The sequence below is a fragment of the Colossoma macropomum genome, unplaced genomic scaffold, assembly GCF_904425465.1.
Source record: "Colossoma macropomum unplaced genomic scaffold, Colossoma_macropomum, whole genome shotgun sequence".
Taxonomy (NCBI): domain Eukaryota; kingdom Metazoa; phylum Chordata; class Actinopteri; order Characiformes; family Serrasalmidae; genus Colossoma; species Colossoma macropomum.
In genome coordinates this window covers 4,854,320-4,878,733 of record NW_023494803.1, presented here as the reverse complement: position 1 = coordinate 4,878,733, position 24,414 = coordinate 4,854,320, and the positions used below count along the sequence as shown (strand labels likewise).

The 24,414-nt window shown below is 40.9% G+C and overlaps 1 protein-coding gene and 1 long non-coding RNA gene across 3 annotated transcripts in view; one reads left to right on the top strand and one right to left on the bottom strand.

The window, feature by feature from the left end:
* Positions 1-1,744: 1,744 nt before the first annotated feature.
* nphp1 (nephronophthisis 1) overlaps positions 1,745-24,414 on the bottom strand; it is a 30,350-nt gene continuing 7,680 nt past the window's right edge. The window contains exons 5-19 of one of the 2 annotated variants that reach the window (XM_036593992.1): positions 21,952-22,053; positions 21,631-21,722; positions 21,385-21,427; positions 20,473-20,557; positions 14,553-14,647; positions 14,284-14,412; positions 12,716-12,790; positions 12,477-12,587; positions 9,462-9,544; positions 9,278-9,354; positions 8,165-8,267; positions 4,886-4,998; positions 4,382-4,455; positions 3,030-3,074; positions 1,745-2,217 (exon numbers count right to left, since the gene is read on the bottom strand). In XM_036593992.1, coding sequence (XP_036449885.1) covers positions 1,969-2,217; positions 3,030-3,074; positions 4,382-4,455; positions 4,886-4,998; positions 8,165-8,267; positions 9,278-9,354; positions 9,462-9,544; positions 12,477-12,587; positions 12,716-12,790; positions 14,284-14,412; positions 14,553-14,647; positions 20,473-20,557; positions 21,385-21,427; positions 21,631-21,722; positions 21,952-22,053 — 1,476 coding nt within the window. In that variant the 3' untranslated portion in view covers positions 1,745-1,968. Of the gene's footprint in view, positions 2,218-3,029; positions 3,094-4,381; positions 4,456-4,885; positions 4,999-8,164; positions 8,268-9,277; positions 9,355-9,461; positions 9,545-12,476; positions 12,588-12,715; positions 12,791-14,283; positions 14,413-14,552; positions 14,648-20,472; positions 20,558-21,384; positions 21,428-21,630; positions 21,723-21,951; positions 22,054-24,414 lie in introns of both variants that reach the window. The other variant, XM_036593993.1, reaches the window with a different exon arrangement.
* LOC118824075 lies at positions 10,738-14,479 on the top strand. Its single transcript, XR_005008570.1, has 3 exons — positions 10,738-11,257; positions 12,490-12,611; positions 14,265-14,479. It is a non-coding gene; the product is annotated as an uncharacterized LOC118824075 (long non-coding RNA).

Below are 24,414 nucleotides of genomic sequence, written 5' to 3'. Positions count from 1 at the left end.
ACCTCATAGAAATAGTCCAAAACTTAATGACTAGTTTGGGGGAAAAGTGTGTAAATTTGATTTTCACCAACCTATTTCTTTAACCTTCCTGCTAACTTCGGTATTTTGGCTCTTAAGTTTGTGAAAGCAAGTGTTAGTCACTCTGCTTAAAAGCTCAACCGTTGTGGCTGCTCTACCAGTTTTTGGGACTATAACAGTAGAAGCTTTGTAGCAGTAATGCTTCAAGACTGCACCCACTGGGACCTCCTGTTTGTAGCGTACAGTTACCAAGACCAGGATTAGGACGGACGAGGCTGCAGTCGTTTGCGTTTGATGACAAATGTACCTGCTAAACGACTATATTTCTGATGTAATTCGTTATGATGTGTGAGGGTGTGTTTGGGTGTCGTAACGTTGCTCATCCAGTCCTGGTGATTTGACAGTATTCATACAGCTCCACACGCCTTGTCACTGAATGTCCCTCTGTGGGATCCTTTGGGCGAGGCGTGTGTGAAATAATGCAAGGTGTATGCGATGCTTTATAGGAATGGAATGTGTGGAAATAACAAAAAAGGTGCAGGAAGGCTGCGTGTGCGCGAACGAGGATGAGATGAGTGTTACAGTGGAGGGAGGCGCAGTAGGAGATGTAGGTGTGGCGTTGGGGTGGGAGTTAAAAATAGGCCGTTATTTAAGCGGCTCTGATTCTCCTTCACTTCAGTGCTTTTACAACAGAGGGAAGTGAACATTCCTGTTACACACCCACATGATTGGTTTAACCTTACATTGCGGTTTTCTTTACTAAAGGCCTTGACAAACAGTACCAGTCTATAAACTGCAAGGGCATTGATGGGTGCCCTGATAAGAGGAAATCTAAAGCGAGAGTTGGCAAAAATTCAGACTTACACAATTGTCCCAACTGCTTAATTCTAGTCCATCAGCCAAGACATATACTTCCTCAGTTCTGCACTGGAGCTGCAATGCTAATGTAGCTAACAAGTAATGGAAACTTATATCGTCCAGTTATCATTGTGCAAACTGCCTAAATCATCAAACTGTGTCAAGTAATCTCAAAAAGACTTGCTTATGTATTTTCTAACATCGTACAACATACCGTGATCTATAAAAACAGACATAATTCAGGATTTTATGGCTGCTCCTACTGTTTTTAATGTATTTCTGTCCATTTTTATAACAGTATACACCGATCAGGCATAATATTAAACACCTCAGTGTCACTGCTGGACTGAGAATAGTCCACCAACCAAAAATATCCAGCCGGCAGCGTCCTGTGACCACTGATGAAGGACTAGAGGATGACCAACACAGACTGTGCAGCAGCAGATGAGCTATCGTCTCTGACTTTACATCTACAAGGTGGACTGACAAGGTAGGAGTGTCTAATAGAGTGGACAGTGAGTGGACACAGTGTTTAAAAACTCCAGCAGCACTGCTGTGTCTGATCCACTCATACCAGCGCAACACACACTAACACACCACCACCACATCAGTGTCACTGCAGTGCTGAGAATGATCCACCACCCAAATAGTCCATGGGAGTCCTGACCACTGCAGAACAGGGTAAAAGGGGGCTAACAAAGTATGCAGAGAAACAGATGGACTACAGTCTGTAACTGTAGAACTACAAAGTGCACCTATATAGTAAGTGGAGCTGATAAAATGGACACTGAGTGTAGAAACAAGGTGGTCATAATGTTATGCCTGATCGGTTTATGTTGTACATTGTAAATGAAAGAACAAACAGAGATTCATGTCTTTGTATATTTTATTATTTTTGAATCTTTATTAGTATTTACATACAAAAGATGAAAAAATGTCTTCATAATTCCACTTTCCTTTCTCATGAATGGTCAGATTAATGTCCAGGTCAGTTGGCTAAATGAGTTGATGCCCATTTTGCCCAGTGTTTAGTGCTGATTGGTATACTAGTGGCCCTTACATACTCAGATTGGTCAAGTCTGTGGTGACTGGTTAGTGCCAGGCAGAGGTCAGGAGGTCATAGGTGACCTGAGGGATGTCAAAAGCCTGGTGCGTGTGATTGGGGGAGAGCATGGTTTCCATTGTGATCTTGTGGACGGGGCTGTAAATGAGACGGGCGCGTTGAGTCTCTGTGCTCTCATCCGCCCAGAGAGGTGCTGGCATCTCAGCTGAGTACAGCAGTGGGAATACGCTGCTCATATAAACATTCTCAAACAGCTTCTTCAGTGCTGTCATGTCCTTCTGTAACACACAAAGAGCGCTCATAAAAACACTTTCAAGCAGCTTCTTGAGCACCGCATAGAGGTCTGCATGGGTATGAAGTTAAAGCCCGAACCCGACCCATAGTCGTGACTTTTAGACCCCTGAGCCGGGTCAACTAGTGCTGTTAAGTTTCAAACCTGAACCCGACCCAGACCCGTAGAAACTAACGGAGATGGATTATTGCAGACACGGTTTTGCAGAGCTTTGCTTTGCTACTGAGTGCATGAGTGATGAAACATGTCATGCTGGTATAAACCAATATCTTACACTTCAGTGACACACTGACAGTGTTTATTATTCGTGGATTTTGTGGATTTGCTGATTGTACCAGGAAAAAAACAACATCCTCCCTCCCCTGATCAACTGCACTAAAGTTCCTCACACTACTGCTGCTACTGTAGAAATGACTTCAGGTAAGCTTAACATGTATGAGGAAAGATCTGCTGTGACCTTTACCACGCCAACAAATCCTTCTCCTCATCCGTGGCTTCACTCAGGGGCATGTTAACCCATTCTTTAAACCCTGGAGCTACTCAAAACAAAGCAAATGTTACAAGAGAGACTGACAGAGCGCTTATTAGAAAACAAACCCAAGCCTGATGTTGGACCGATACTTTGTAGGGTCAGGTAGTAACCCTCTAATGCCTGTAATACCCCTTTGTAACACACTGCCTGTTTCATTAACATCTTCGGATTCATACAGTACCTTTTTTGCGACACACAGTAACACTCTGAAACATCTACAAACTGCAGTTTCCGTCTGTAATGAGTAGACATGTACACATACACACCTTGTCAGACCTCTTCAGGTTGTTTTCTGACTCCACCCATGATTTCTGGAAAATCCCAGAGAGGCTTGGTGACACAACAATTACATTATCAGTTTTACAGAAGCAGTTCTTTTAGTGTGCGTTTTTATATTAAGGCCATCAACCGATTGAGTCAATTCATTATGATTCGACACGTTATTTTGTGTAGTCATTTACTGACTACACAAAAACATTTACTGTTTTGTCCTGTTTGGTCAAACTTGACCCTACAGAAGGATTCTTTACCATCTAAAACACAGTGCATTATCTCATAGCTAAATGAGTGGACAAAATAGTCTAATCAGGATGCAATTAATACTTTCAATAACTATTTTCATCATGTGAGAAATCTGAACATGAAAATTACATGACTAATGTGAATGCAGTTATATATATATATATATACACACACACACACACACTTAAACCGATCAGGCATAACATTATGACCACCTCCTTTTTATCAGCTCCACTTACTATATAGGTGCACTTTGTAGTTCTACAGTTACAGACTGTAGTCCATCTGTTTCTCTGATACTTTGTTAGCCCCCTTTTACCCTGTTCTTCAGTGGTCAGGACCCCCATGGACCCTCACAGAGCAGGTACTATTTGGGTGGTGGATCATTCTCAGCACTGCAGTAACACTGACATTGTGGTGGTGTGTTAGTGTGTGTTGTGCTGGTCTGAGTGGATCAGACACAGCAGTGCTGCTGGAGTTTTTAAACACCTCAGTGTCGCTGCTGGACTGAGAATAGTCCATCAACCAAAAATATCCAGCCAACAGTGTCCTGTGGGCAGCGTCCTGTGACCACTGATGAAGGACTAGAGGATGACCAACACAAACTATGCAGCAGCAGATGAGCTATTGTCTCTGACTTTACATCTACACGGTGGACTGACAAGGTAGGAGTGTCTAATAGAGTGGACAGTGAGTGGACACAGTGTTTAAAAACTCCCGCAGCACTGCTGTGTCTGATCCACTCATACCAGCGCAACACACACTAACACACTACCACCACGTCAGTGTTACTGCAGTGCTGAGAATGATCCACCACCCAAATAGTACCTGCTCTGTGAGGGTCCATGGGGGTCCTGACCACTGAAGAACAGGGTAAAAGGGGGCTAACAAAGTATGCAGAGAAACAGATGGACTACAGTCTGTAACTGTAGAACTATGAAGTGCACCTATATTAAAAGTGGAGCTGATAAAAAGGAGGTGGTCATAATGTTATGCCTGATCGGTGTATATATGAATATACATACATATATATATATATATACATATATATATATATATATATATATATACACACATGCATGATGGAAAGCCTCACCTTGAAAGCATCCATGAGGTCAGGATGATCAAGAACCTCAGGGAAAGTACCTAAAACTGCACTGCAGATCAGATCTAGAAGACAACATGGGACACCCACTAGTCAGAACCAGCAAAATCCTCTGCTCTGCATAGTTGAGTATTATTCCTGCTCTTTTACAACTGATTAAACTCAGGAAAATATCTAATGAAAACGTGCAGGGTGACATATGACATACGACAATTAGGTCATATATATTATTAGAAAAAGGTTGAATCTGTTTACTAGGAGCTGCTTTAAAAGAACATACGACATCACGGGTCAAACTCTGGTTCTGGTGGGTCACAGCACTGCATAGTTTAGTGTACTAACCAATTTCATTCACCTGAACACATCAGCTAATTAGTCTCTGAGTTGGAAACACTCATCTCTTCAGAGCTGTGGCCCACTAGGAACTGAGTTTGACACTCCTGTACCACAAACTGTTGATTTCTTGGGTCAACCTGTGTTGTTGTACCAGCGTACCTGCATTCTGCATAGTGACCCGATCCAACAGTAGGGCATCAGCAAGCAACTGTCTATACAGAGCCAGCAGGCGGACTGTGGACAGGCAGCCTGTTATAGTGTCAGGCAGCAAGCTGAAGGAACACAAACATGCAAAACACAAATATTAACGTCAATTAAAAGAAAAGCATCAAATCTGTATTACTGAACTAGTGCTTTACTAGACGCCAGGGATCTGAGCCCATGGTTTTTCCGTTATCTATACATTCATATTCATTAGTATTCTGCGTCAGTCTAGCAGGAGTTGGAGGAACAGTGTAGGGGATAAATCAAATTTACATCATTTTCTCCTCAGCCCAAATGCAGTTGATCAGCCAAGACGTGAAGTGTCTGAAGCTTTCTTTAAGAAAGGGAAGCTTCATCACTAATTAGCATTGTGTAGACAGCGTCATCATACAGTTCACTCAAACCATGTCAAGCAGTTACAGCCTCTGTTTACTCATTTTTATGATTTCCTTCTATTATTTACACAATTTGTGGTGTTATTACTATGAACTGTCAGAGAAACAATGCTGTTGGTCTTTTCTGCTGAAAGGTTTTTAAAATGACTTTTAATTTTTACCCGATTTTCTCCCCAATTTAGTCGTCTCCAATTCCACCTGCTAGTTAGGACTCCCCCAATCACACGATGCTATCAACGCTAGGAGGGTGAAGGCTAACACAGGCTTCCTCCGAGACCTGTGAAGCCAACCACCGCTTCTTTTCGAGCTGCCGCTCACGCAACGTCATTGGACAGCCGAACGTGCTCGGAGGAAAGCGCCAACTGCCAGATCTGTTACGTCAGCTAACAGACGCCTGCGCTGACTAGCATCGCGTTGAGTGATGGGGGGAGAAGGAGGGGCCATCCTACCCACCCGGAGAGAGCGAGGCCAATTGTGCTCTCTTGGACTCCCGGCTACGGACGGCTGTAGCATCACCAGGGATCGAACTCGCGATCTCCTGATGATATGGCCAACGCTTAGACGGTTGCGCCACTCGGGAGCCTAAAATGACTTTTTCAACGTTTTCTTTGAGTTGGGTGGGACTACATTTGGCGCAGGTGAGGTCAGATCTGCCAAAGTACCAATCAGAGTTATATGTAAACGTCAGCTACTTGCGTTCCTCTCCCTCGCATATAGTGACTGCTGTCCTGCTGCTCCGAGTCCCAGACAAAACTCCCAGCAAGTAGGTTATTTAAGCTTTTCTAAATTTAACAGTGCTTGTTATGAAGGTTTATTACACTGTTGTTTGTATCGTAGTTAGGTGCTGCTTCCTACTTGCGTTGCCACCTGTTGCAGGATCCTTCTATAAGCGATTAGCTTCATTTACGAGAGCGCGATAGCTTGCAGTCCACCTTAATGGGAGGAACAAAATGATACACCAAACATCCAGGCTCACCGTGTTTCCCCGCACTATAAGACTGTGTCAACTCATAATGGTAGTTTGTGGGACGGTTACAGAAGCACGGTCCAGCAAGTAGCTAGTTAGTGCTAAGCGTATAAATATTCACCAATATTTAGCAAAATGTGATCTTTAGAATCACCATTAAACATCTCTGTTTTGCACGTTTGCGGTCGAGAAGAGAAAAAGTGGTCTATTTGTCCTTGGTGGGGTGGGGGTTGGGGGGTCGGGTGAACCACGCTAATTGGCTCACCATTGCTACTAGAGCTGAGTTGTTTACGTTGCCTTATGTTGTTTACACTGGGTGATCCCACTGTCAATCATTTTGCATTCTGATGCACCCACACAGTTCTGAGTGGGCAGCAGCTCTGACTTTTTGGAGCATTTATGTACGTTTACGGCATTTGGCAGACACTCTTATCCAGAGCAACTTACAATTTGATCATTTTACACAGGGAGGTGAAGGCAGTGAGAGTAGAATACTGGCTTATCTGTCAGATCTTTCCTCTGTATCATCCTAAACTGTCTTTCATTCTGAAGGCATTTCACTTCCCACTTAAGCACCATCTGCCAACAATAGGATGGGTTCCCCTTTTTTAAGTCTCCACTATTATTTCTTCCTCAATTCAAAGTCAAAATAGGGAACTGGCCTAGAGCCAGTTTTTGCCTGTCATATACTATATGGACAAAAGTATTGGGATAACTACACATTACACCCACAGGGGCTTTTATGAATCCCATTCTAAATCCATAGGCATTAATATGGAGTTCCCCTTTGCAGCTGTAACAGCTTCCACTCTTCTGGGAAGCTTTCTACAGATGTTGGAGAGTGTCTGTGGGAATCTTTGCCCATTCATCCAGAAGAGCATTTGTGAGGTCAGACACTGATGTTGGACGAGAGGGTCTGGCTCACAATCTCCGTTCTAGTTCATCCCAAAGGTGTTTGATGGGGTTGAGGTCAGGGCTCTGTGAGGGCCAGTCAAGTTCTTCCGCACCAAACTCACCCAGTCAGGCCTTTATGGACTGTGCTTTGTGCACTGGGGCTCAGTTGGAACAGAAAAGGTTCTTCCCCAAACTGTTCCCACAAAGTTGGAAGTGTACAATTGTCCAAAATGTCTTGTTCTGCTGAAGCATTACGATTTCTCTTCACTGGATCTAAGGGTTCTAGATCAAACCCTGAAAAACAACCCCATATCATCATCCCTCCTCCACCAAACTTTACAGCTGGCACAGTGCAGTCAGGCAGGTAACGTTCTCCTGGCATTCACCAAACCCAGACTCGTCCATCAGACTGAGAAGACTGAGATAGAGAAGCGTGATTTGTCACTCCACAGAACACGTTTCCACTTCTCCAGAGTCCAGTGGCGGTGTGCTTTACACCAAATTTCACAAACTGACTTGTGGCAGAGGTGGCATCTTATGACAGTGCCACGTTTAAAGTCACTGAGCTCATCAGTGCGACCCTCTACTGGCAGTGTTTATCTATCGAGACTGCAAGACTATGTGCTTAATTTTATCAACCTGTTAGCAATGGGTGTGGCTGAAACACCTGAACTCATTAATTAGGAGGTGTGTCCCAATACTTTTGTTTTTGACATTTGTTTATTTTTTGTCCAAAATTTCAAAATGCTAGCTGCCCTTTATACTGTGTCAAAACTTCAAGGCAAATGGACCAACAGAAATGCTCCAAAATTACTTGAAATAAAAGAATTTCTGCATTAACTTGTGTTAAAAGTTACGTTCTTCTCCTCTAAAGTTGCCAGTCTGGAGATACAAAGTTTCGGTCCCAACAGTGTTGATGTATTTCTTTGATGTATGACGTTCATTAATTCAGCCAGTGTGGTTTTATGATCTACATACTTGAGCTGTTCTCTGGTGCGTGTGTTTGGGGATCTGAGTTTGACGATGAGTTTGGGTTGCTTCCTGGACATCAGCATCTGCTGAAGCACTCCACCGCTAGTGCCTGGGGCAGAAAAAGAGATCAGATCATGTACAGTTGGTAGGTTTGTAGCAGACAAAGTCACAGAGATTCTTGAGGAACAGATTGTTTGGGATGGCAGTAAGTGAACGTGTGCAATACAGCAACATGTTACTGTGATAAATTACGCTGCATTTTATTATTATTTTTAAAAGTATTTTAAAATACACCTACATTACACCTACTGTCTATTATATCAGCTAGACTTACCATATAGGTGCACTTTGTAGTTCTACAGTTACAGACTGTAGTCCATCTGTTTCTCTGATACTTTGTTAGCCCCCTTTTACCCTGTTCTTCAGTGGTCAGGACCCCCATGGACCCTCACAGAGCAAGTACTATTTGGGTGGTGGATCATTCTCAGCACTGCAGTAACACTGACGGGGTGGTGGTGTGTTAGTATGTGTTGCGCTGGTCTGAGTGGATCAGACACAGCAGTGCTGCGGGAGTTTTTAAACACCTCAGTGTCACTGCTGGACTGAGAATAGTCCACCAACCAAAAATATCTAGCCAACAGTGTCCTTTGGGCAGCATCCTGTGACCACTGATGAAGGACAAGAGGATGACCAACACAAACTGTGAAGCAGCAGATGAGCTGCTGTCCTTGACTTTACATCTACAAGGTGGACCAACAAGGTAGGAGTGTCTAATAGAGTGGACAGTGAGTGGACACTGCTATGTGTGATCCGCTCGTACCAACAATCCACTTAGTCCAACAATAAAATGGTCAAAATGGGGAACTTATTAATTTTTCCCATGATTATAGAGGGACACTGCAACATTTTTATATTAAAATTTAATAATACAGTAATGTAATTTATTAAATAATATTTTAAATAATAAACCAAATCTAGTGATGCCCCGGCAGCGTGGTATGGTCATATGCAGACTTGAATGAAGATATGTGTCATGCAACATGAAAACGTCTTTGAAGTATGGAGATGTTTATTAATTTGCCCTATCACCCACCTTTTAAGATCGCATTTGCATATTACCTCGTTTAGTAGATGTGGCATCTATATCCGCCTTGCCTTCATATGGAGTCCCTCCATGCACAGCGAGCTCTTGTGTTCTGTACACGAGAGCCGTCAGAGGCATAAGACACATGAATGACAGTTGTGGTTATGTCTGCATGTCACTGCCAGCAAGGTTTCGTAACGTGTAAAAGTGGGCGTGTACCGTAGAGGTATAAGTGCTCCATTTTCATCAAAAAGTTGGAGGAAGGCCCAGCCACAACTCAGATCACCTCTCTCTCCTGTGGACTAATGCACATAACAGCATTACAGCAGACTCTCCGTAGTCTGCACAGTGTTTCTGGAGTCTGGTGTTGTCATGCATTGGAAGTTTAATGGTATTTGAGCATTACAGTGTTTAACAATTCAGAACTTTAAAGGAACGGTTTGGTGAAAAATCATATTTACACAATTTTCCACTTACCCCAGACGTAGCTGATCAGCTCAGACATGTTCTGGGGTCCAGATTTTGTTCTTTAGCTTAGTTTAGTTTAATGTTGCTAACAAATCCAGGAGTCAGCAGTCACCAAATCTGTAAATACATCTTCAAAACTCAACCTAGTCAAAGTAGTAGTAAAAATAAATTAAAACACAGCTGGCCCACAGATTTGCTGAGATTTTTTAATATGGGAGAACTGGGGTGTTGTGCTGAAATCCAACTTGCATTTGCGTGCACACATCACGTCACAGACGTCACAGATTACATGCACAATTTCTGTTGTTTCTGTTTATGACTTCTCATCTTGAATTCATATATATGAAGATATATGTTTATTTTTTTGTATGTTTAAAAAAATAAATAACAGAAAATATGTACGTAATGTAACATGCATTTGGCAGCATGTACACGGCGGGTGTCGGATTCTATAGAGGAAGTTGTAAGTCAGCGCAACATCTGTCTAAAGCCCACAGAGTTCAGCCACATAGTAACCTTTAATTTTTATAGTTTACTGTCGTACTGCGTCCTAAACGACATCAGCAAGTCTGCACAGCCTTAGTGAAGACCTGGATGCAGTTTGAAAGGGTTGATAAAAGAATCTCCCCAATTTAGTCGTTGCCAATTCCAGTCCTAGTCAGGACTTCCCCAATCACACAATACTATCAACACTAGGAGGGCGAAGGCTAACACAGCCTTCCTCCGAGACCTGTGAAGCGCCGCCGCTTCTTTTCGAAAAGATCTGTTACGTCAGCTAACAGACGCCTGCGCTGACTAGCATCGCGTTGAGTGATGGGGGAGAGGGAGGGGCCATCCTACCCACCCAGAGAGCGAGGCCAATTGTGCTCTCTCGGACTCCCGGCTACGGACGGCTGTAGCATCACCAGGGACCGAACTCGCGATCTCCTGATGATAGGGCCAACGCTTAGATGGTTGCGCCACTCGGGAGCCCTTGTGGCTATATTTACAGCAAAGATCTGAGTGACTAGAGTTAGTTAGCAACATTAGCCTCATAGTGCCAGTGCTAAACTAGAGAAGCAAAATTTGGACACCAAACATCCTCAGCTTATCAACCACAGCACAAATGTTTCTGGATATAATTTTACTGATTACACTCATTCCAGTTTATAACTGAAATAATTAATAATATAATTTGATAACTTTAGCAATCTAATGTCAGGCCACTTCAAAAAAGATCGGAGCAAATGAGTGATTTGAAAATGAGTGATTTGAAATGAGCATCACTAGTGTTCTATATTTTTTTTCCCCTTTTTCTCCAGTTTTCTTATGACCTGTTCTACTTATCGCACAGTGCTACCAGCGCTAGGAGGGTGAAGGCTAGGACCTGCTTCCTCCAAGACACATAAAGTGCCACCACACTTTTTGGACATTACTGAACAACTCAACATACTTGGAGAAGGACAACAACTCCCAATACTGTTAGGTCAGCTAACAGCTCATGGGCCAGCATCGTGCTGAGTAACTGGGGGGAGGGAGGACCATCCGACCCACCCAGAGAGAGCGAGGTCAGTTATGCTCTTGGACTCCCAGTCATGGACATAGATGGCTTTGGCATCACTGAGGATAGGGCCAACACTTAGATGGTTGTGCCACATGGGAGCCCCTATAATTTTCTATGGCTAAAAAAAAGAGAATTAATTTATAATATCAGAGCAGTAAGAATCTGCATGTTTTTTCTGTGTGCAAACCAAAGTGTTGTTATAGTTATGGCATATATTGAGTTATACTACGTGGTATTAAAGATACATTTTTGGTATTTTGGCAACCCTATGAGGAACAGCTGAGTTACATTTGAAGCTAAACTTCGTAGCAGAATGTTTGCGCACCAGTGTTTTGTAAGATTAGCCCAACAACGTTTTTATAGGCAACAGTGTTTTACAAGCAGAGATTAGACCAAGTGCACTTTTATGTGGTTACAATAAAAGAGATCAGATACACTGCTACACATGATCAGAGTAATGATGATCATATGTGCTCTCCAATACAAGATTAGAAGATAGACTACTGGTAATACCCTCAGAGGGTCAAAGTAGAGGTCAGCAATTTGATCAGACAATGGATTACATCAGATTCTTTGCTGGTTGGTCTTTATTTGGTCGCTCCCAATAGATTATCTATAGATTTTCAAGTTATTCACAAACTATCTAGTTGGTTCTTAACAGTATTAAAGTTAGGATTAGTGCCAGGGTGAGTGTTAGGTTTGGTTTTGGGCTGAGGTTGAGAGTTTGGGTTTGGGAAAATGAAGGTGAATTTAATAGATAATTAGTTTTATATGGGTTGAATGCAAGATAAGCATTTACAGTGTCCAAATAAAGTGTCACCCAAGGGTTAAAGGAGAGTACATACAATCTGGCTGTTGATGTATTGCAGCAGTCACCAATCTTATCCACAACGGGTTGGTGTGGCTGCAGGTTTTCTTTTCAATCAAGCAGAAACACACCACTTGTTTAAACAGTTGGTCTCAAATAGGTGATTAGCTATATGAGGTGCGCTCCAGCTTGATTTGGAACGCAAACCTGCAGCCACACCAGCCGTTTGAGGATAAGATTGGTCAGCCGTGATGTAATGCCTGGCCTTGGCCTGAGTGAGCTTTGTGACAAAAAGAGTTTGCCGTGTCACACTTAGCCAGCATGTCTACAAAGCAAGAGAAAGTGACGCACAGCCATTTCCATGCCGGTTACAGTTGGGTTCAGGAAATGCTGTGGCATCATAATATATAATTACATTTCTGATGTAGGTGATGCCCAGCTCGAACAGAATGCCCAGATCAGGAGAGTCTGAATCACAGCGGAAAAAACAGTCGCCGTCCAGTAGACAGGGCAGCAAACTGCTCATCTGATGACAGAGGAGAGCGGAGAGGTAAACACTTCAGTGCACACATGCGGTTACATAGACACACGTAGCGTCCCATCAGTTACTTCTGTACATCCATTTAAAGTTGCTTGTGTGTGCAGAAGACGTACCCTTGGAGAGAAGCTCCATGTTTTTGGACTGTTTGGATTGTAAGTGGCTCTGACTGTGTGTATATTACTCAAGACCTGCGAGAGAAAAGAGTGAATAAATACTTAAATATGTATTACACACTATATATATATACACACACACCGATCAGGCATAACATTATGACCCCCTCCTTGTTTCTACGCTCATTGTCCATTTTATCAGCTCCACTTACTATATAGGTGCACTTTGTAGTTCTACAGTTACAGACTGTAGTCCATCTGTTTCTCTGCATACTTTGTTAGCCCCCTTTTACCCTGTTCTTCAGTGGTCAGGACCCCCATGGACCCTCACAGAGCAGGTACTATTTGGGTGGTGGATCATTCTCAGCGCTGCAGTAACACTGACGTGGTGGTGGTGTGTTAGTGTGTGTTGCGCTGGTCTTTTTAAACACTGTGTCCCACTCACTGTCCACTCGATTAGACACTCCTACCTTGTCAGTCCACCTTGTAGATGTAAAGTCAGAGACGATAGCTCATCTGCTGCTGCACAGTTTGTGTTGGTCATCCTCTTGTCCTTCATCAGTGGTCACAGGATGCTGCCCACAGGACGCTGTTGGCTGGATATTTTTGGTTGGTGGACTATTCTCAGTCCAGCAGTGACACTGAGGTGTTTAAAAACTCCAGCAGCACTGCTGTGTCTGATCCACTCAGACCAGCACAACACACACTAACACACCACCACCACATCAGTGTTACTGCAGCGCTGAGAATGATCCACCACCCAAATAGTACCTGCTCTGTGAGGGTCCATGGGGGTCCTGACCACTGAAGAACAGGGTAAAAGGGGGCTAACAAAGTTTTTAAGTTAAAACAAGTTAACACTTCCTCTACAAAGAACTCAGTGCTGCACATTTTAATGCAAAATTGCTGTTTATTTGCTGAACTTAAAATTTAAATGGACATTGTGCTCTAAAATTTGCCATAATCAAGTTTGTTCCCTGTTGAATGTTTGTCAACTCATTTTCACTTAACAATCAACAAACATGCATACGACTGTATATATAATGCTCAGACATGTGCTGGCAGAGCATCAGATGAACACGCTAGTATTAGAAAGCACATTAACCACATTACATCAACTTTTCTGATGCAGGAGACTTTGATTTAGACCAAGATGCACTGTAAACAGGTGTAATGACACAGCAGGAGATTTCAGATCAAGAAAATAAAAAAACTGCTTTGTTGTTTTACTTCATACGCAAGTTATTGCACAATACGTTAAGAGTAATGTCTGGAATAACTTAAATGTTTCCAACCCACCATAAGAACAGAACACAATGGCAGGATGTGGCCAGCGGGGTCAATACAGAGTTATACGCAGAACTATTCAAGCGTATCTAAGTACACATTGTGATAAGAAAAGTACAGTTGAGCAATCCAGGTGGAAACACCGATGTTGAAATGCTCGAGTGATAAAAAGGTGCCTGGACTACAGTCATTCTTTTAAAAGATGGAACGTGGATGAATGTAAGGAAGTCAGAGAGGTAATAATAGTATCTCATTTCTACAGGTGTGCGTGTGTGTGTTACCTCAGTTCCGTTAAAAGCGCACAGACGGACGTGTCGGCTGAGAACCTGTAGCCCCACCCCTGGAGGAGGGATCATTCTGCAGCTCCACAGAGTCAGGGTTAAACACACTCGAGACGAACGAGCGTGAACCTGCTCAGCCACACGCATAAAAACGAACATCAAAGCTGTGAGAATATGCCCAGTCACATTTGCTTGATTGCTTAGGCAACTGTTGTGCACTGCAGACCAGCAGGAATGTGATTGTGTGTGCCTGTCTTGTAGTTGTGTACCTTGCCAGAGTCTGGGTCCAGCTGGAGGTCTTTAAAGCAGAGCTCTGATTGGCTGAGTTTGGGCTGAATGTAATGACTGGCTCTGTATGAAGTCCCTGCAAAATACAGACACACAGGTTTAACCTCTTTAACTCCTTGAGACCACCGGTGGTTCCAAAACGCACTTCCTCATATTCTTCATAACTTTCATATTTCATAAGCCACATTGAGAAGGTGGGGGTCGTATGAGAGCTGTAACTGTCTTCTTTCCAGTCAAATAGATGGGTGATGTAATTTTAAACCCTTATAATAAAAGAAGCTGAACTCACAATTTTTTTGTCCACAGAAAGTCGACCCATTTTTCCACAAATCTGGGCTATAAACTATAAACAGATGGCGTCTCTTCTGTAAAAATTAATATATAATAATATATATAATATATAATTATAAAATAATACAAAGAGCGTCTAAGATTTTTGGCTTTCAGCAGTAAATTGTAAGCAATGTGTGTATGATCATAAAACACGTTCTGTTAATTTGAGGGAACTTTTGCCAAAAATTTACATTTATTTCATGCAGTTACTGAATAATTTGCCTTACGATTTGGTCATGTGTAAACTCAGATGGAAAAAACTAAATATACCCCGGAGAATAAGAGGTTAAAGGAATACGTTGGTGTTTTTAATATAATCTCTATCTGCTGCATCTGTATACAGTCGAACAGAAAATCCTTCAACACTTATAATAGAAGCCAGTGGGCCTTACTTGACCTCACAATCTGATGGAGGATCATACAGAAAGTGAACTCATTATCTAGTCAGATTTGTTTAAAGATATTGTTTCAGAAAAAAAATCGAATTTAGGACTGTCAATATCATTTATATTGGCAATCAAATAATCTACCGGTTGTTTTGGTGATTAATCGAGTAATCTTTAAACAGAAATCTAGAACACTCATGATTGCTCACACTTTTAAGTTAAAAGACTTATTGATCACTTTAATATAAAAACAAAATCAAGGGATAAAAATCAACACAGAGCTGTGAGCCTTGAACTGGGCACTGAAATTGTAAAAGGCATTGTAATTATTATGTATTAATTGTCGCTGTTTTGTACTGTTTTCATGGATGACAGTTTTCGAGCTAGAACTAAAACCTTTGTAGAATCATAAAGCCTACACGGGAAAAGTGTGCTCATCTTTTATGGAGTTTTCATACGGTGTTTGTTCAAGCATGATTTTTTTCTCATAAGATGGATGAAAATTAGCAACCACCTGGAATTCCATAGCTTAGGCCAGGGGTCGGCAACCCAAATGTCAGTTTTGTCCTTTCAACAAAAATCAAACCACCTTGGGAGCCACAACACTTAATGTCCATTTTACCATCTTGGCTGTACATATGTCTCAGTATGTACTAATGTACTAGTGTAGGCTTAAAAGTATAATATAAACGAAAACGCAGACTTGCTTTGCTCTGCTTTAAGCTTTAGCTCAACTATAGCAGCTTTTCTTGCTTCTTCGGCAGGAAACATTTCCAAAAAAATGAGTGCTATCATGAGTGCTATTATCACTGTCTTGTGGAGTACCTTCAGACTGCTGGAGGTGGCCTTGGTTATCAATTAGAAACTCATCACTAAGCCGATTTGTCAAGAATGTAAACTTTAATTCAGCAGTGTTCATCACAACAGGACAGTGTGGCTGCAGGTTTTCATTCCACCAAAGCAGGAGTTCACCTGATCAATTGTTGAAGACTGAGACCAATTGATTAAACAAGACGAATCAGTTGTGCTCCTGCTTGTTTGGAATGAAAACCTGCAGCCACAGGAGCCAGACAAGATCAGACATCCCAGTTTTGATCAATATATTTTTAAATTGAGTAAATCAAGAGTAATCGTGACAGCGCTAATCCAGTTTACACCCCTTATCTCAAATATAGGCAACCAGCAAAGACATTGTATTTTAATATTTTATACTAACGCTGCCCTTTTTGAGTTTTGGTTCCTCTTAAGGTTTCTTCCTCTTGCTCTTTTCCTTGCCACTGTCACCATTGGAGATGCTCATGGGGGCTCGGACCCGGATTATTCTGTAAAGCTGCCTTGTGATAACGCCTGTTATAAAAAGCTCTATATAAATAAACTTTGACTTGACTGTGACATGTTTTCACTAATCAACCACATATATCTTAACTGATCGACTAGATCCGAGATAAAGTTGTGGGAATTTGACTTACCGACAAACTATACTAGTTCTGTCTATCCCTTTCAAATTTGGATAGAATGTAACACGTAGGATCTGCATCGTTAATTGTGTTTGGATCTTACTGAGTGAGTCACAAACCGATGAACTATGACCTGTGACATGCTCCATTAACCACAAGCCTCATTGATATTTACCACGAATGACCTAGTGTGTGTGCACATCCCGTCCGCAGTGCACTGTAAATAGCGGCAGTCAGTCACGAGGGCAAATCGCAATACTTGTACTCAGCATACAGGATGCAGGCAGGGAAAACATTGGAAGAAGCAGAGCAGGTGGAAATGGCCTGTATCCAGCCCAAAGGGAAGCAACTATACATGTATACAGCTTTCTAGTTCTCTGATTCTTGCTGGTCAGCCTAAGCCAGGGGTCGGCAACATGTGGCTCTTTTACTGCCCTGTTGCGGCTCCACAGCAGAATTAGATGTTTGAGGTAAAAATAAAATAATCCTCCTTTACAGTAAAATAAAGCTCTGCTGATCGTTCAACACAGTTTAACAATAAATGGTCTTAAACGCTGGAGTTAATGTAGAACTGCTAATTCACCCTTTAACCCTGTAGACTGGTGTGCAGACAGCTGGTCACCATGGCAACACAGACAACAGTCTCGCCTAGTTAGTAGCTAACGGAGGCAAAGAGAGAGATTTAAGACGAACATCGATAATTTGGGGGCGAGTGGACTTATTTGCATTTATAAGCACTCCAGCTGGTTTCCTGATTCATTTAATCTGCAACGAGAAACTGTCAAACGCTACAAAGTCCCGAGGCTGAAGTCGCTTCTCATTCGCCAGATTCTTATTCGAATTTTCCCGTTCCATCTTAAATGATACAGCAGTTACATTTTGGCGCCTCAGGCACCATTTAAGGTGGAACAGGAAAATTTGAACAAGAAGCTGGCGAATGAGAAGCAACTTCAGCCTCGTAAAAAGTCGAATGTTGAGAGACATTTTTCAAGAAAGTGTTCCACTTTTGAGGAAAAGTTTCCTGCTGGAGATGCGAGAGAAGCGGGTATAGATGAGCTGAAGCTTAAAGCAGAGCAAAGTAAGTCTGTGTCTGTTATACTTATTAGCCTATACTAGTACATCAGCATATACTGAGACATATTTACAGCCAAGATAGTGAAATGGCCATAAAATGTTGTGGCTCCCAAGGTGGTTTGATTTTCGCTGAAAGGACAAAATGGCTCTGACTAGACTAGCATTTGGGTTGTGACCCCTGGCCTAAACAGACAAACAAACTTTGAGCTTGTTTTTAACTACAAGCCTATTGTTATTGCTGCATTGCCTAAACATACAGGATGGTTTTTATTTCAGCAGAGTGACTGTACACTCAGCAGTAACTTACATACTGGCACAAATGTGGCACTGAAATAATGCGTATAAAACTACAGTATGCTTTTATCATCAGCGATAACTTCTAAAAGTTAAACTGCTGCATTTGTTTGCTATGGATAGCCTTGATAATCACTGGCTGTCAGCTTTTTATCTTTGTCAAGATCTGCTTTGTGTACAAGTCATGGTGGTGCCAGCTTGCTGGTTTTGTCAACATGAGGCTAAAACTTCCTGGTCAGCTACAAAAGCGCTGTGATATCAGCTGTGATGTCAGTCACTTGGCTCTTTACTCTGCCCCAACTCTACTAGGGGTGTAACACGTTTTCAGGTTCAGTATGATTTTATATTTTAAGGTCAGCATTCAGTTCAATTTATGATATTTTAATTAACATTACACAGATTGGTTTATATATTCCATATAAGGTTCTCCAGCAGAACTTTCTCAACACCTGCTGCGCCACTCTTTAATCAAAACCAATCGCAAGTACTGGAATCCAAGTGACTTGAGAAAAAAAGCCCAGTCATTTGAGCGTGAGCGTGTTCATAGCATAAGCCCCACCCTTTCCCCACCCACTTTACTCTGACAGGATGCACCCAGATGCCTACTAACAGTAGTGACCAAACAGTAGTTTCCATAAAAGACAGCAAATGAGGGATGCTAGGAAGAGAGTGAGGAGTGTATCGGCAGTATAGTTTGAAATTCAGTTTTTCCATGCGGTACTTTAGGCTCTACATACACAGTGCTGAATGTTTGTATGTATCTCTAGCAAAACAAATTCAGTTCATCATCTGATTAACTCAGGGAAATAAAACTAAACTCAGGAATTAATTCAGTGGTGTAGCAGAAAAAGAACAATTTGGTAAATCAGGCAAGACTATGCAAGTCTGAAGTTTGCTTCTTTAGTTTTGTACTGGAGCTACAAGGCTAATGTAGCTAATAAGTAATGGAAATTTAAACCTGTGTGCCTAAATTGCCACACACTTCCTTTAAACCATGTCCAACTATTAAGTAACCTCAAACAGACGTGCTTATGTGGTTTATGACACTGTATGACTCACTGTTATCTATGAAAACTGGAAAAAAATGAGGCTTCAAGAGTGTTGCAATTACTAATTTTAGATGTGTGATGTTCTTCTGTCCATTCTCATTGATAAGAGTGGGTCATACACCACACCAGTAGGTCTGTTTCAGATTACAGCTCAACTAAAGAAGCAGTGATGGTGGATGGACACCAGACGTGTCTGATCAGCTACATTTGGGAAAAGAGGAAAATTGTGTACATTTTTAAGGAAGCTTACTTTTTCTTTAATGAACATTCAACTCGATATCTATTAAAATGAATGTTAAAATGAATGTGATAGATTATGTAAATCTAATCCAGCTTGAACTTCAACTCTGACTCTAAAGGCCATTTCACACCAAACGCAGCATGAAAAAATGCCAAAAATGAGAAATATTCAGATTCGATTTTTTTGCAACAAAGCTGTAAACACTGAACGCAACACGTTTTTTTATTTGTGTCAAATTGTTCACAGAGCAAATAAAAGACAGACAGAATATCTGTCAAAAGGTCTTTTTGAGACCTTAACATGAAACAGACAAACCAAGACTTTGTGCAGGATGCTTCACACTTTGGAAAAGCGAAATAATCTGCAGAAATTCAGATTTTGTCAGTAATTCAATCAACACGTTTACATGCACTTGACTAATCAGATAATGGGGAAACTCCACAGAAGAAGACGAGACATAAACGTAACATAAAACTCAAACTTCATGCTGCGACTTTTTTTAAAAACACATTGCGCCACTTTACCTTACTTTATCATGTCACTCAGACGCTGAAACCCTGAATGCTCTTACACAGGCTGTGACTCAGATGTTTGTAGCCCAGTTTAAGCCTCATTTGAGCTGCTTTTGGAGATTCTAAACCTTTTAGCGTTTGAGAAAAGGTTACATTTGCTGCTCAGTCATCTTGGTTGTTGCCAGGCTAATGCAAGAGGCGATAGTGATTGGTCAGTAAGTCCTTTTTGCCGGCAAAAGTTCGCAAAAAATCAAACAGTGGGAGAATAAAATAATGTTAAATTTTATGTCTGAAAAATCGTGTTTGGTTTGCAAAATATTGTCACTTATATGTGCCTGCGTTCATTTATTGTCATCTGAATAAATCGCTCAGAGCGAAAAGGCATTAATGCTGTTGTCATTCAGAGTTTTCACCTGATAGTTTGTTAAAAATTTGAATACCTATAGAAATCATATATTGCACTATCAAATTAAAGATGGCAGATGGTGCAAATCAGCTGTAGTATATGTTGCTGTTGCTCCCATTCACCATTATTAAAGACCAAGCACCACTGACCTTCCTCCAGCAGTCTGGAAAGAGTTGAGGGTCGAAAGCCTGGAGGAATGGCTCCCATAGCAGACAGCACATCTGTAGCATCAATCTAAAGATAAAACAAGAAGAATACTCACACATGCATACTAGGGTTGTAATGGTTGATTGAATCTGATTACTTTAAAAAAGCCACAGATCGCAATAAACATTCTTGAAGATTAGCAATTAACACTTGGCAATTTGCATGAGGATTAATGCATATTTTCAATTCTTCTAAAGGTTTCTCTTATGTTTATAAACATTTTTTAGCCCCATAGAATGTTTATAATTTGTATAATTTTTTTCTGGAAATCTTTTTCCAGTAATATATTTTGGAATATCTGAAGACTATGCATTGTTTGGTATAGTTCATTTATTGTTTTGCCATTTTTAAAGCTCTAATTAAGCAGTTAATTGTCAAAATAATGACAACATTAATACAATCGATAGTGACAGTCGTATGAAAAAGTTTGAACACTCCAAGCGAAATTACATGTTTGATTTTCTAAATGAAAGTAAGTTTCCTCTACGGGGAACATTTTCTGCAATTTTAGTGTGCAGTTTCTATTTATTTGCTGAGTTTAGCATAATGAAAAGAAAAAAACAAACTATAAAATATGACATAATGTCTGCACAGGCTACATTTTAGTTGTTTTTTTTTCCCAATGTGTTAAATTCAGCAAATAAACCGTAAATTTGCATTAAAATGTGCAGAAGTGTGTCTCTGTACAGAATGTGTTCACTGATTTGCACTTAGAAAATCAGTAAAGCATGTTGTTTAACCAAGGGTGCCCAAACTTTTGCGAATGACTCTACATATTACAGGATTACAGCCAAATTTGTGTCTCCAGTTCTGTGTTTTGCAAGTGACAATCAGTTACCTAATGTATACTGTACCTCTGTAATGGCCTTTCGGATGGTATCCCAATTGGATGAAGTGCTAATTGGAAAAAAACATCTTTGTTTAGTGCAGATAATGATGCTTTTTGCTATATAACAACATTTTTCCCTTTTTATTATCGTTACATATCTAAGGTGTAAGATTTCCTCATTCTGCTGTAAAGAAGAGCAAATAGTGTGTAATATTCTGTATTGTTTGTCTGAGTGCAAGTCGCCACCTGGTGTACAAAGAGGGCATTTCACCTTGGCTTGCTTTTAGCTGTCTCGTTTTCACCCTCCTGCTCCTCTTCACTATCGTCCTCATCCTCACTCTCCTGCTCCTGTGGGGAAATCATCTGAGAAAACAGCAGAAGTGCTTAAGAGCTGACAGTAAAAAGCTTAAAACCACTTGAAGCTCAACATTGTGGTCTCTGTTTCTGTTGGAGGTTAAGAGTCCTTCTAAACACACAAGTAGAGCTCAGTTGATACAGCAGACGTCAACATTAACGATCAATAAAGATCTCATTACTAGAAGCATCAGAAGTGCTCTTAGTCTGACGACTAGATACGTTGTAAAGGACAAACCTTGAGGTAGTTTCTGGGCACCAGGCCCTTGTTTCCTTTTGAGTCTTGGGCAAGCCACCATCCATCTTCATTCTTCTGAAGGATTTTCAGAACAGCCCCTTTCTGCAGTGGCACAAAACATACAGAGGTCAGACAGTATATACCAGGGGTCGGCAACATGCAGCTCTTTTACTGCCCTGTTGCGGCTCCACAACAGAATTCGATTTGTAGGTAAAAATAAAATAATCCTCCTTTACAGTAAAATAAAGCTCTGCTGATCGTTCAACACAGTTTAACAATAAATGGTCTTAAACACTGGAGTTAATGTAGAACTGCTGAGTTACCCTTTAACCCTGAAGACTGCTTGTCACCATAGCAACACAGTTAATCACAAAACAATCAACACAGTAACACAATCTCACCTAGCTAGTAGCTAATGAAACGGCAAAGAGAGAGATTTAAGATGAACATCTATAATTTGGAGACAAACAGACTGATTTATATTTATAAGCACTCAGCTGTTTACCTGATATGTTTAATCTGCATCGAGAAACTGTCAAACAATGGCACCTCAGGCACCATTTAAGGCGGAATGGAAAAATTAGAACAAGAAGCTGGCGAATGAGATGCTCAAAACAATGTTGAGAGACATTTTACAAGAAACTATTTCACTTTTGTGGAAAAGTTTCCTGCCGGAGATGCGAGAAAACGGCTAAAGCTGAGCTAAAGTTTAAAGCAAAGCAAGTCTGCGTTTTGTTTATATTATATTTTTATCCTGTACTAGGACATCAGCACGTACTGAGACATGTTTACAGCCAGGATGGTAACACTAACATACAGTGTGTTGCTCCCAACATGGTTTAATGTTCGTTGCACAGACAAAATGGCTCTTCTTAACATTAGAGTTCCCGACCCCTGGTATAAACTGTAGTTCTGAGTCTTTATTTTAGTTTTGAAGCTCTTGAGGACCGACTTTCTTCAGGTTATTATCAAGCCCTCAGTGAACTGAATGAGATGTTAGCTGGCTTTACAGTGACAATAATACACAACTCATACAAAAACATGTGTAAAACTTACTTTAACATTTTAAAAAGTGGGCATGCAGTACATTCAGTTATTTCACTAGTTAGCAAAATAAGCAGCCGGTATCATTCATATCGACCATGACAGCAGCTTTTTACACGGCAGTCATGTTAACATGATCTGGTTTGCAAGCTAACTAGTTAAGCTATCTGGTTACCTGGTAATGATTCACAAAATCAGGAACTCCTTGCCAGTTTGTATTTTCATCTGAGTACAAGTTATTTATTTTTCAGGAGACATTTGGGAGGAAATTAGATATAAGATCATCCACTTGCATATTGAAGGGGAAAGTCAAAAGACAGTAAGTGAAAAAAACAGGAAAACTAGACGTCAAAAAAGGATTTAGAGAAAAAGAAACTCCTAACAACCACCTGGAAGACCTGGTAGACACCAAAACTGCCCCCATCAGATAAACAGCACTTAAAGCTTTCATTTTTGAGAGAGAGGAGAAAATCAAGCTCTGAAAACATCCACAGGTATTTCTGTCCATCCTTCCACTGTGAGAAGACGACTCAGCGCTATGGGTCTGAAAGGATGTGTAGCTGATCAAGAAGCTCTTACTGAGAAAAGGAAGAGAATCTGCAAATCAAACAAAGAAGCTACTGGTGTTCTTAGAACAATGTACTGACCACCCCTGAGTCCAGATCTCCACATCACTGAATGTGTTTTAGGTTAGTTGGTTCATGAGTAGAAAGTGCAACAAACTTCTAAGACTGAACTTTAAAAGTGTGAAAAAATATCCCTGCAGATTTCTTTAAAAAACCAAAAGCAAGTCTTCTGAAAAGACCGGAAGCTGTAATAAAGTAAACACTAAATACTGAGAATTTTACTTGTGTTGGAAGCTTTTGTATAATGTTTGTTAAATATACATATATATATATATATATATATATATATATATATATATATATATATATATATATATACACACACACACACATTTTTTTGTTTTTTTTGCCGTCACTGGAAATTGAATAACTTGTACTTAATGGCTATTTTGACTGATAGTTAACCCTTCACATGTCCAGGGCCTGCTGGTGAGCCCAAGGTTTTATTACACACTTCTGTAAGAACAGCTCAACCAGTTTGTATTAAAGCCCCTGTAGTTACTAAAAAATAAGCCTTAGTTTGTAATACGCCAGGGATTTTAAGGGGTTAAATAAATGATGTGATGGTCAAGATTAGTCGTTTAATACACTAACATCTGACGTCATCATATTGACTGTTTCATTCAACTTGTTTCACAAAGGCGAGACAGTTCAGTTGTTGTGCTTCAAAGAAGTGCAGCGGAATTGCAGGAGCGTTTACATTATGCAGTGCAAATACAGTTTGGTTTCAGGTTTCGGTTTCAAGCAAATACAGCTGCATTAAGGCCTCACCATGTAAAACCAGTCTAAGGCT